Source organism: Microcebus murinus, chromosome 10 (assembly GCF_040939455.1).
Source record: "Microcebus murinus isolate Inina chromosome 10, M.murinus_Inina_mat1.0, whole genome shotgun sequence".
NCBI classification, from domain to species: domain Eukaryota; kingdom Metazoa; phylum Chordata; class Mammalia; order Primates; family Cheirogaleidae; genus Microcebus; species Microcebus murinus.
Window position 1 is genome coordinate 71,105,744 of NC_134113.1, and position 13,842 is coordinate 71,119,585.

General features: G+C 35.5%; 1 protein-coding gene across 13 annotated transcripts in view; it reads left to right on the forward strand.

Moving 5' to 3' along the window:
- Positions 1–11,286, forward strand: part of KIF21A (kinesin family member 21A) — a 137,445-nt gene extending 126,159 nt beyond the window's left edge. For all 13 annotated transcript variants that reach the window (XM_020287546.2, XM_076007475.1, XM_076007479.1 and 10 more), the window contains 4 exons: positions 1,860–1,977; positions 3,997–4,167; positions 5,466–5,665; positions 10,004–11,286. In XM_020287546.2, the coding sequence (XP_020143135.2) occupies positions 1,860–1,977; positions 3,997–4,167; positions 5,466–5,665; positions 10,004–10,097 (583 nt within the window). In that variant the 3' untranslated portion in view covers positions 10,098–11,286. The remainder of the gene's footprint in view (positions 1–1,859; positions 1,978–3,996; positions 4,168–5,465; positions 5,666–10,003) is intronic.
- Positions 11,287–13,842: the final 2,556 nt, after the last annotated feature.

Consider the following 13,842-nt stretch of genomic DNA (forward strand, 5'->3'; position numbering starts at 1 on the left):
AGGTAAGTGCTAATTTTACCTTCTTTTCTAGTTCTTAAAATTTTGGCAGCAAGGAAACATTCATTTATTAGTTAATAAGTATTTTTGTTTATTTGTTTTAAGCATGAAATGAAGTTTATTGAGGAAAAACAAGATAGGTTTACAAAGCAAGAGCCAGATATAGGTTTATAGATTAAGATTAAGATACATTCGCCACAGAATGATGAATGGACCCCTCTGTCATAACAGAAGGGGCTCACTTAACAAGTGTTTATTCAACACCAATAATGTCAGGCATTGCGCCAACAGTGTGGTAGGAACTGGGAATAAAGACTGAGCAAGACAAATGTGGTATCTACCTTCTTGAGCTCATCTTACAGTGGAGGATACAGGCCATTACACAGGCTATACAGGATTCCGTAGTAAGTTTTCCAATTCAGGTAATATGGCTACTTCTCATCCAAAAGTGTTTTATCATTGGCAAACCAAATAGATATTTATTTGAAAAATGTTGAGAAAAACTAATGTTATAATTTGTAACATTTAAAGTGTGTTAGAGTATGACTGAGAAAGTATAACAAACATAATTTATAGATAAACAGATGAGAGAGAAAGAGAGCAGAATCACAGTCCGGAATATTGTATTCGAAATAAAATGTAGAAAATTGAAAACAGTGCATGTTCAAGAAAGTTAGAAAACAGGTGAGGACTTAGTTTATTCTTGAAGTTATTAAATTTGATTTGTGGTAGGAACAACATGGGGGAAGTCAGTCAAAAGTCATGATAAGGCAGACAGGATCTCAGCTTTTGAAAATCTTTATACTTTTTAATTTGCTGAAAAGTTAGATCTTTTGAAACCGTGTTGATTTCAGCAACATAGTTAAATATAGATTCATCTTAACAAAGTTACCTAAGAGAGTAGTTTTCAAGAAACTATCATATCCTAGAAGCTAAATACATCTCTTTATTCCAGCAGCTTGATCTGAGGTTGGACTGTGAAACAAAGGTTCATTGTTACCCCCTGACAATTGACATCACATATTTCTCTAGCAGCCAGATATCTGTCCTGGTCATTTTCATATCTTTACAGTAAATGATGAAATGTAATAATTGATGAAATGGGCCACCTATTTTCTGATGTACACATTCACACATACATGCATGTGCACAGGCATATATGTATACATATGTGCATACATGTGTATGTATGATGTGTATATGTATAGTTTTGAAAATCTGTGTTATGTGTATAATAAAATAATCTTACTTTCTCAAAACTGTTACTGATTTTGTAATTACATCATTGATGTAGTTGTTTTATTCAAATTCCAAATTGGACCTAATAACATCAGTCCTATATCTATCATGTGTTTAGATATTTAACAGATTAAAAGCCTTAGATTATAATTAAAATTAGCCATATTTTTAAATTTCCTTTTTCTGCTTTTTTATTTATGACCTAAATGACATTAGTCATCTTCAGAATAACTTACTTAAGGACTCTCTTTGCTTGCATCATAGATTATGTTTGTTTTGCCATTTTTTTGACACTAATTTGAACAGAGTTTCATAGAGGTGGAGCTAAAATGAAAAAAGCTGGGCATGATGGCGCATGCCTGTACTCCCAGCTACTCAGGGGGCTGAAGCAGGAGGATCACTTGAGGCCAGGAGTATGAATCTGTAGTGTGCTATGATCATGCCTGTAAATAGCCACTATTTCCAGCCTGGGCAACAAAGCAAGACACTATCTCTAATGAAAAAGGAAATGAAGAAAATTAATGAATAGTTTATGAAAGAATGCGGATTATTTATTTTGAGACTTAGTCCCATCATGCTAAAAAATATTTTCAAACAAAAATTACTTTTCTTTCTTTTTAAAGGTTTCAGTCTACAGGAAAGTTAACAGGACACCTAGGCCCTGTTATGTGCCTTACTGTAGATCAGATTTCCAATGGACAAGATCTAATCATCACTGGCTCCAAGGATCATTACATCAAGGTATGCATAACAGAATTTTTAGTTATATTTGCCGATTAAGTGATAGGTTTGAAGTATTCAGGCTCATGTAGAACCCCTTTCTCTTAATCAGTTTTCTTTTTTCTCTTTTCTAGCATTTTCCTTTTCTTTCTAACCTTTTCCTTATATATAGTTTCTGATTTTATTGTCTTTATTGTTCAATCATATAATCTCATTTTTCCATGGAAGATAGGTTGGAAAGAATTTTAAAGAACTTTTAGCCCAGTCTTCCAACTAGTACATGAGTCTCATCAAATGTCATTATCACCCTCTTTTATCCTAAGAATATTATGATCTAGAGAATTTTATAAAATTGGCAGATAAGGTGAGCAAAGATGCATTGTTTGATTCTAGAAATGCTGACAGAGGACATTCACGTGCAGATCAGGAGGCCATTAGAAATGCAAGTACAGACGTCAAGATTAAGTTGTGACTAGAGATGTAGGTTTGGGAGCCCTTTAAATAGAAGCAGATGTTCGAGGAGTTAAGAGTTGATGAAGCAGCTAAGGGAGAGAGAAATTGACTGAGGACTCAAACCAAGTGGTTTGAGGATACCCAAACCACTAGAAATAAAAAGAGGATATAATAAGAAAGATAGGTAGGAAGAATCTAAGTACACTTTCTAGAAACTGATTAAGAGATGAAAGATGGGTTAGTGACTTGAAGCTAGTATGGTTAAGAGGAGAGAATTTTATATTCAGGAGACTTGAACATTTATATGATTAGGAAATGGGGTTAGTGGAGAGGCAATGAGTGAAGAGAAGAGTGAAGTGGTAGCAATTGATAAGGGTGGTAGGAAGAGTTAGATCACAGAAATAAACATTGGAAAGAAGTAAGTACACTTTGGCTTCAAGAAGGAAGAGAAGGGGGCCTAGCGAAGTGGCTCATGCCTGTAATCCTAGCACCCTGGGAGGCTGAGGCAGGCAGATCGCTCAAGGTCAGGAGTTCGAAACCAGCCTGAGCAAGAGCAGACCCCATCTCTACTAAAAATAGAAAGAAATTAATTGGCCAACTAAAAATATATAGAAAAAATTAGCCGGGCTTGGTGGCACATGCCTGTAGTCCCAGCTACTCGGGAGGCTGAGGCAGAAGGATCGCTTGAGCCTGGGAGTTTGAGGTTGCTGTGAGCTAGGCTGATGCCATAGCACTCTAGCCTGGGCAACAGAGTGAGACTTTGTCTCAAAAAAAATAAATAAATAAAAAAAGAAGGAAGGGAAGGGTAAAAAGATGTTTGATGATAAAGGGAAACTTTTAGAGTGAAGGGAGGGTCCAGAAAAGATTTTTTTTTTTTATTGTATTAACCTTTTCAGGAAAGCACAAGGTATGGACTAAGAGAGATGAGGGCAACAGAGGAAAGAGAAAAGGCTTTGAACAGGAGCTCTGAGGAATTAGAAATGACCTTCTGGATTACAGAGTTACCTAATAGTGATTAAATGACAATATATTGTTTATTTGAATTTCAACTGTATTGATACTTAGTATATTTATTATTGAACATATCATTTGTGCACATATAACATGAAAAAATCTGATTGCCTTTCTTAAAATCCTATAGACATGTAAGCATATGACATGCAAGCAAAAGTAGTTTGAAACAGGGCTTAGGTTCATCCTCAGTGTCTTTCATACCATGTAATTTAATTAACTTAATCAAACATACATAGCAACAAGTATCAAAACAAAACAATAAATAACAGCCAGGTATGGTACCGTGTCCCTGTAGTCCCAGCTACTTGGGGGGCTGAGTCAGGAATATCACTTGAGCCTAATAGTTCAGGGCTATAGTGTGCTATGATCATGTCTGTGAATAGCCACCGTGTTCCAGCCTGGGCAAATAAAAAGACCCCGACTCTTAAAAAAAAAAAAAAGAAAAAGTCAATAAATAACAAAACAGTCATTTCTGATTAACAGACATGTGCATGTGTTTCTATTGATGTACACAAATAGGTGCTTATTTGTAAGTTAAATGGGATAACTGCTTTCTTTCTGCTTTTTTTTTAGATGTTTGATGTAACCGAAGGAGCTCTTGGAACTGTGAGTCCCACTCACAATTTTGAACCTCCTCATTATGATGGCATAGAAGCACTAACCATTCAAGGGGATAACCTATTTAGTGGGTCCAGAGATAATGGAATCAAGAAATGGGACTTAGCTCAAAAAGACCTTTTGCAGGTAATGCAAAACTTTCTCATGGAATGGAGTAGGCATTTCAAAACTATTCAGTGGTTTGCGTAAGAACTTGAAAAGCTTCTAGGTAGATTTTTATTTTTTAGGGATAATACTAATAGGGCTTTCCTCTTAAAAAATGTTTCATAGTCACCCACCAGAGTCACTCACTGGGAGAAGGGAAAAACATTCAACATTTATTAATACCTTTTAGATAAGAGGAGACTAGGCACTGAGAATAGTTGAAAAATCTGGGATTGCCCCATACATGTGTTTATTATGTAAACTCAGCCTTGGCGTAGAGCAGTTGCAGTTTCTCATTTTGTTTTGTTTTTGCTTTATGAACACATATAAAGAGTACCAAGTTTAGCTGAAGTCAAGAGTAATATAAATGATTCCTCATCTACAAGAGCCCTTTCATGCATTCAAGAGTGGTGGCTCTCCCATGTCCTACAGAATGATAGTTGGGTTGAAGTGTTTTGTCAGTAAATTCAAATATTGGTGTCTTTTCCTAATTCCCAAGGTAAGAAATTGGTTAACAGATGAAATAATTCTCAGTTTCAAGCTTTTCCTTGTATATGTATGGGTATGTATGTGTGGCAGTTGTTATCGCTTTCCTGCTTACAACCAGCAGATGAAAACAAAATGAACAAGTAGCACAAATATGAATAGAAAAAACTTGGCAACAGATTAATATACAGTACTGCATTCAAAAGCTTTTATTAAAATACAGATACATTCATGGTTGTGATTTTTATATTGTGCATATGTTTATGTATAATGTATAGACTAGTTTGATCTTATAATTGTTGCTTGCTCATTATGAAATATATAGATTACTTATGATCTTCTGCAAAAAACTTTAAGTCTCTATATTCTGTACTAAAAGTGTAAGCTAGTGATTTTATGAGGAAGTCTTTAAAGTCGACATACCAGGTTCTAGTTTTCAAACTTGTCTTATTAAATGTATTTTGGAGAAAGGTGAGACATTTACTGCCCATGAAAAGGATGTAATATTTGAAAAATTCTTTATGCTTTCAGGTTTTTTAAGATTATATAGATTATTAACATTATAGCCTTTAATATTGGTAATAATGATGAAAATCAGTGAGGTAAATTGGGAAGCAAATTATAGATTTATTTTAAATCACTAACAATGATTGCATAGAAAATGAACTCTTATAGTTTCCAGGCCATTTTAAATATTGAGTTTTATCAATGAAAATGTTTGCAACGTATTTTGGTGTGAAAGTGTCAGTTTGGAAGGCTCCGGTTAAGGTGCTGATTTCTCTTTTTTCTCTCAGCAAGTTCCAAATGCGCATAAGGATTGGGTCTGTGCACTGGGAGTGGTGCCAGGCCACCCAGTTTTGCTCAGTGGCTGCAGAGGGGGCATTTTGAAACTCTGGAACATGGACACTTTTGTGCCAGTTGGAGAGATGAAGGGTCATGATAGTCCTATCAATGCTATCTGCGTTAATTCCACCCACATTTTTACTGCAGCTGAGTAAGTCTTCTTATGTGACTTTTCTCTGTATTGGTTGCTTGCAGTCAGGCTTAATAAATATATGTTGTAAATGTCTGGAAACATTGCAATATGAAATCCTTCTTATATTATAGTCACTCTAATATCTGTTTTAGGATGTCTACTGAATTTAGGCTCCAAGATTACATGACAGTACTGTGACTCCTGTATTAACACTCTTCTTATTATAGGAAGTCTGCTGCCACATCTTTCCTTGGTTATTTTGATTTTTGAAAAAATAATTTATAGATGACTAATTTTCTAAAGAGTTTTATTTTTAGAAAGGCAACAAATTTGCCATTGTTTGTATTTAGAACAAATCACTTAAAAAAATCTCTCTGTGCTTCTTCCTTCCTTTAAAGTATAAATACATAGTAATTACATCTGCTTTCTCCCTCTTGTGTATCGCTGGATCAGTTGAATCATTTGTTCACTCTCGATGAATCTCTTATTTGCTGGACATTGTTCTACACTATTGGGAATAGAGCAGTGAACAAAATAGATCCAAACCCCAGTTTACAGTCTAATGAGAAGAAATGGAAAATAATCAGTAGAATATGTTAGATGGTGATAAGTACAATGATGAAAAAATAAAGCAGGGAGAGGGAATAGGAGTTTCCAACATCAGGGGTAAGAAAATAGGGTGGCTGATGAAGGCCTCAATAGGAAAGTGACATTTAAGAAGATGCTCAAAGGAGGTGGAAAGATGTGATCATAAAAATAACAAAATATGTATGAAAAGTAATAGGTACTTTTGGAAAGGAGAGCAAATGTATTATAATGTGAGATGGTGGTCTCATTCAAATAAAATGTAATTTCTTATAAATATCTATCTTATTTTTTGTGCACTAGTTATATTATTTATTTGAGCACTGCCTTGATTCAGTGTATCTCAAATGCATGAACACCTGATTTTATTTTAAAACCTCTGCTTTATTTCCATGTCTATTGTGCTATTTGTGCTATTGCCATTGAATCTCTCTTTTTCATTTAGAGTTACTTTCTTTCAGCTTTAAGTTAAATCAAAGCCAATTTATTTTGTTTTTCCAAAGTACTTAACCATTGATGCTTCATTGATGGTATTTCCAAGATGCATTACTTTCTTAAAAGTCACAACTTTTGTTTATTTCCTTGAGTGTATGACTGAGGCCTTGGGTTCAGGTGTGATGGAACTGTACTTACCTCCCTGTCATGATATGGTCTCAATTTTGAAGAACTAAATTTTTTCTCAGTTTACCCAAGGGACATAAGATGCAAATGTATTTACTACATATTTTAAAAATCATAGGAAAATAGCAAATAAAAACAGAAGACCTATTTTAAAATCAGTTTTAATTATTTGTTATCTAATAAACATTTATATAGTGCTTACTGTCTGCCAGGCATTGTTCTAAGCACTTTGTAGGCATTAACTTATTTAGTCCTCACACTAACTCTAGAAGATAAGTATTATTATTATAACCTCTATTTTACAGGTGGGAAAACTTAGGCACTTTGTAACTTATATAGTAATTTCATCATCTCTGTCATTTCTGGGTCTTGATTGATTTTTATCATAATTACTGGTCACATTTCTGCTTCTTTTCATGTCAAATAATATTTTATTGGATATTGGACACTATAATATTGTGTTTTCAGTATCTTGATTTTTTGTTGTAGTTTGTATTCTTTTAAAGAGTTTTGGCATTTGTCATGCAGTTGAATGACTTATGGTTCAGTTCCATTTTTTTAAGGCATGTTTTTAACCTTTGTTAGATCTAGAGTAGTCTTTAGGGTTAGTTAGCTCTTTTATGGTTAACTCTTGGATTTCTACTGAATGTCGCGAGTGTTCAGTGATACTAGTCACAACTTGAACATCTCTGGTAGTTATTTTTTGTCTGATCTTACAGTCTCACCCTACTCATGTGCAACTTAGCATCCAGTCAAATAATTTAGAGGAACTTTGATAGATTTATAGAGTTCTTTCTCTGCATAGATCTCTCCTCGTTGTACTTGGCTTTGCAAATTCCAACTACTTGTCTTTCCAGATTTCGTCTTCTGTGTCTTCAACTGAGTGATTCTGTGGTTCTCTGCCTGGGTTCCCCCTCCCTGTGCTGCAGTGTGGAAAATGCTTTGAGGCAGAAAGCCAGGGCTACCACACAGTTTGTTTTCTTTGTTTCCCTTTTCTTAGGGGTCACAGCCCTGAACTGCCTGTTGCCTAGTATTTGAAAACAGTAGTTCCACATATTTTGTCAAGTTTTCTCTTTGTTTACAATAGGATGGTTAACCTAGTGTGAGTTCCTCTGTCATGGCCAGTAGTGGAGACTCAATCGTCTCACATGTAACGTGTCCAAAACTCAACTCCGGATCTTCCTGAGAAACCTGCTCATCCCACAGCCTTCTGTATCACAGTTGGTGGCTTTTCTATCTCGTCTGTGCTCAGGCCATACCCTTTCATTCCTCCCTTTCCTTTACACTCCACTTCTAATCCATCAGCAAGTCCTGTCGGCTCTAGCTTTAAATTATATCTAGAATCTTACACTTTCTTACCACGCGATCTGCTACCTCCCTAGACCTAATCACCAACCACTCTTGGATTACTACAGTAGCCTCCTAAACAAAGTGCTTTGCCCATATGCAGTCTGCTCTCAACACAGAAGCCAGAGTAATCCTTTTAAAACATAAGTTGGATCATATTCCTTTTCTGCTCCAAACTTTGCAGTGGTCCTCCCTTTCCCTTAGGGTTGAGGCCATACTCGACTTGACTTTCTGAGCATGTGTTACCTCCCTCGCCTTACCCTCTGGCTTGTTCCTTCTCTTGCAACCCCAATAACCTCTTCCCTGGACCCTGAACATACCAGGCTCACTCCTGCCTTAGGACATTTGCCAGGCTGCTCCCTTTCTTTGCCTGGAATGTTTTTCCGTGAGAGATCCTGACCTTATTCCAAGTCTTTCCTTCTCTGTAAGAGTACTGTAGCCATTTTATTTAAGATTGTAATCTCTCTTGTCACCTAATGCCCCCAATCTCCCTGTCAGGCTCCACTTCTAAGATACCCCATAGTTTAATCATTTATTATGGGTTGTTGTCTGTTTCCTTTTGCTGGCATGTATGGTCCACAATGGTAGACAGTTGGGTTTTTTAATTTTACTTTTTGTCTTTCAAAACAAGCACCTAGGACAGTGTCTGGCACATAGCATGTTCACAATAAACATTTGTTGAGCAAATAGCATGGCATGAATAAATGAAACAGTTAAATAGGCAGATAAATGAATATATTCCATTGCTGTTATTAATCTATGAGTGCTTTGTGTGATGGTGAGAAGATAACTAATTAAAATCCAGAAATCCTGGGTTCTAATAAAGCTCTGATTTTCCCCGTGTAACAGTGGCATGCTGCTAAATTCTTATTTTCCTTGGAATGGAGTACATAATTTCTGAAGTGCATTTTAACTACAAAATTCTTTGGCTTTGCATTCTTCTTTTTCTTTGACTTTGCATTCGTCAGAAAATTGGAAAGCTAAACATTTCTTTTAAACCATGAGAGACATGTTAACCTCAGGGATTGGTCCTGGTATCTACCTGCTAGGTAAACAGAAACAAATTTTCTCAGAAACACTTTTTTTCCTCTTTTTCTTAAATTCATTTTTTTCTTTAATTGTCAAATAACAATTGTACATATTTATAGGTATCAGAAACACATTTAATCTTCTATGTTATATACTAGGTGGAGTATTATTAGTTCACGTCTCATTAGCTTCCTGCTTTTTGTGGGCTTATTTGCTGATTTTACCCAAAGATAATTCTTCCTCACTTTGCCAGATTCACCAGCCCTGCCCCAGCCTCCTCCCTGGCCAGAAGAAGCCTCACTATAACCTTCTTGTGCATGAAGACCTCTGACCCTATGCCATTTCACTTCCTGTTTTTTGAAATAATGAGTGCAGATCCAGTGTTAAGAGATGGGGCTCTGGAACCAGATCACCTGGATTCAAATCTTGGCTCTGTTACTTACTTTACTACCTGGGCCTCAGGTTGCTCATCAATAAAAAGGGCATCATAGCAGTACCTATGTCTACTGGTAGTTAAAGGGAATTAAATGTGTTAATGTATGAAAAGGGCACATAGTAACCTAACAATGCCTGGCATATAGTAAGCCCTTGATAATATGAGATATTATCATTGTCATGATATATGTTTGCTATACTTATACTTCAATGTCTATTTTTCCTTGCATGTATTTAATGCCTATTTAGAAAATGTTTCCGTGATAAAAAATTCTAAGAGCTTTTTCTTTATCTTTCTGTCCCTGTTCATATGTCCATTTTTACTTTATTGTTTTGTAGTGATCGAACTGTGAGAATTTGGAAGGCTCGCAATTTGCAAGATGGCCAAATCTCTGACACAGGAGATCTGGGGGAAGAAATTGCCAGTAATTAAGCATTAATGAAGATAAGTTATAAACAGAATACTGTGACAATACTCTGTATGTTCTTTATGGAAAATGTTATACTGCATTTATTAGGCAAAAATTTATGAATGGGATTAACTGGAAAATATATCTGAATCCAGCTGCTGAATATAAATCATGTTGTAATAAAAATGTGTACTATCCCGTGTGCTTAACTTTAATGTCTACCAATACATATATACCCTACAATTGATATATTGCTTTATTCACACTTTTATTGTGGCTGGATTTCTGTGCCTAAATATAAAAAACACCTTCAAATTATTTGAATGACAAGATATCTGCTTTTGTGACAGTCAGAAAACACACCTGGAATACAATGCAACCCACTGTTAACGCATTCCTATAATCTATTCAAGTGGTTTACATATTTAAACATATTGGGAATGTTAGTCAAATTGTGGTCCACTTGTCAAGTATTTATATTAGTCTATAGAGGGTTCCCAAGTTTCAAAGCTCTTTTAATGTAATGGAAAAAATAAGATATGAGAATATAATAGATGATTTTTCACGATGTGGAATTGACCTTAATCTACTAACAAAGAAGGTTAAACGGTTTGTGTTAAATGTTGGCATTTACTTGTATTGACCAAAGTTTTGCAGCTGTGCTATATTCTATGCTCAGGACTAAAATGCTGTTAAATTGTTCTTTTCTTAGTGCTGTGCATATATTCTGTGATGGCAAACATTGTTGATGTCCTAACGGAAATATATTTTGATCTATTTTCCTATGGAGTTGTTTCTATTATCACCATTTAATTTCATTTTTATTTAATAGTAGTATTTCCTTCCATTTTATCTAATTTTTTTATATGCTGCTAAATATATTTTAAATACACTATGTTTGCAAATCTTGGTAGCTATGATGATAACTATTATCATCTGTGGTGGGAAAAGTTATGTAAATAGGTAGATTGTATAGAGAGACTGTCTTGCTTTGTGCCCGTATGAATTTTTAAATGCTGTAGATTGGATTTTGCAAAAGGATGTATGATATTTCTGTCTGCTCAGAATATTAATTTGTAAATTCTGCAAGTTTAATTTTTATGTAGATGGTATAACATTTGAAAATATTGTGTTATGTGATTATTTTCCCCTGAAAATATTTGCTTGTAAATGAATGCCTAGCTAGGGCTTAAATAAACATGTTGCTACGAATTGTTTTTATTTTATTGTTCTCTTTCTAATTGTAAGAAAATGGCCAGTGTTTGTAAAACTTGGTTTATCTGTGTGTGATATAAGGATAGGCATTGTTTTGGTTGTCTAGCAATTCATATATGTTTCTTTCTTCAAAAGCTCACTAGACATGAGATCTTCTTGAAAAGTTTATAGCCTCATCTTAATGAACCATGGAAACTCACTGTTTAAAGGAATTAAATGAAACTATGTAATTTAGGGATTTGAATACAGATGGTAAAACAAATAAAATGTGATTCCCATCGATGTTAGGACAATGGGGACTGCAGTTACCTTGAGAGCAGAGGGGGGTGGATGGTAACTGGCAGGTGTCACAGCAGGTGATTCAGTGGGTAAAGGGGGTGTGAAGGGTGCTTCTGGGTAACAGAACATCATATTTTGTGACATGGGCCCTCAACGTTACCTAAGCATTCACTTTATATATACATGTTAAACTGTATGTGCATCAATATTTCTCCATCCTCTTATATATGTGTTCTATGTTTCATAACAAAATAATTTTAAAAGACATTTTTTAAGGAAGGGATTGTCCTATAAAGACAAAACTCAGCTACTTTGTAATTTTGCCTCCTTCCCTGAAGGAAGGTACTATGCCAAGACCTGAGAAGGACAATCAGAACTATTTTGAGTTTCAAGTCTAGTTGCAGTGTTTCTTTTTTGCAGGACTATTTCCCAATAATTCATTAATTTGACAACTAGTTTATTCAGTGGGTATTTATTGAGCATACATGGGGCCAGCTATTGGGGATGAAAAAATAACAAGAGTGAGATGACACTCTCTGAGTGGAGAGAAATAATAAAAACAGCACTTACATAACAGCTTGGTAAGAGCTCAGAGAAAGTCCAGGGTGCCTTAGCACCTAGTAGAGGTACCTAACCCTGGTTCCAAGCTGAATTAAAGGTCCTGTGTTTGCTTGTGCAAAATATAAATGCCAGTGTCTGCTTTACCTTTTAAGTGCTGCTAGAGGCTCAGCCAGGGAGGAACTAGATCCAAGTAATTCAAAAGAATGTGTAAAAGAGGCAATCTTCTTAAAGAATTTACATTTTAAATATAATCTTACCCCCAAAAGATCCCATCCAGGAAGGTTAAAATAATTCTTAAAACAATTGCAATAGTGCCTCTAAAACTTAAAAGTGGATTAAGCCTCACTATGGATTAGATATATGCTTTGTCCTCCCATACACACAGAATAGCCTTTTTTTTTTTTTTGAAGAGGTATGTTTCTTCTTTCAAATCCAAATCTCTGCAATTTCACTAAATAGTAATGACAAAGTTTTGCATATGAATTCAGCCATACCTCACATGTCCACATTTATTTATTTAATTCCCAGCTGGTTTTTGGAGTCTTTTACAAAATTTTAAATTAAAATCATCAACATGTAACAAGTTGTTCCGTGCTGCTATGTTATTTTCTCCCCTAAGCATTGCCCATACTTTAACTCAAAATCGTTTCAAGTTCTGTTTTCAATCTCAGAATAGGTTGTTTTCCTGCTTTTGTTGTTGGGGATTTGATTTCCCAACTACCATATAGAATGTGCTGGTAGTTGGGGTTTTGTATTTGCAAATTACAGATATAAAATGTACATATTTCTACATATGAGCATTATGACACAAAAATAAGAACTGTTTTCTAGTTTCTAACCATAACAACATACTCAACCAATTTTAAGATATAGCAGCTGCCATTCATCTCTCCTTTTTTTTTTTTTTTCTGATGAGGATAGTATTTGTAATCGCTGGCACTTACTGAGCATTTGCTTTCTCTTGTTTGACATGGCATCCTCTTCAATGGGAGGAATTTAAGATGCCATTGATGGTCAGAAGTACCCCATTTCAGGGATGTTTAATGTGAAAAAATGGTGTATCTCCTAGAATTGATGAAATATAGTACTACATATTGTGAGGGGTTTTGCCAAACAGCTTGGCGGTAGGGTGGGGGTGAGAAAGGGCCAATTGCCCCTATCCCCATGTGAGCAATAACGTCGTGGCAGCTCATTTGAATATTTAAAGATTCCCACCTTCAGGCAGAAGGCTGAAAAACAGTGGAGTAATATCCAGCAATTACTATGCATTGTATTTGATAGGGAAAACGGGTATGTGAACATTCTTTGGGCTCTATCTCTTAGTGTCCTGAAAAGTTTCTTACTACAACAAAAAATTAAAATACAGTTTAACCTAGAGAAGGGAGGTAGTCTCAAACTGGGCAGACTCTATGACACACTGTCATTATATTTTTCCTCAAACTCCAGTTTAGGCGTTCATTCTACCCTACAGAGTCCATGTGATTCTGGGAAACCCCAGGACTAGTTCTGATTAGTCTGAACCAGTGGTCCTCACTTCAGCATGCATCAATCAGAGTCACCTGGAGGTCTTATTAAAACACTGATTGCCTGGTCCCACCCCCGGGGTTTCTGATTCACAAGAATTTGCATTTCAAACAAGTTCCCAGATGATGCTGATGCCACTGGGGAAGCATTTGAGAACACTTTGGGAGCCACCAATCTAAGTTGATTCTA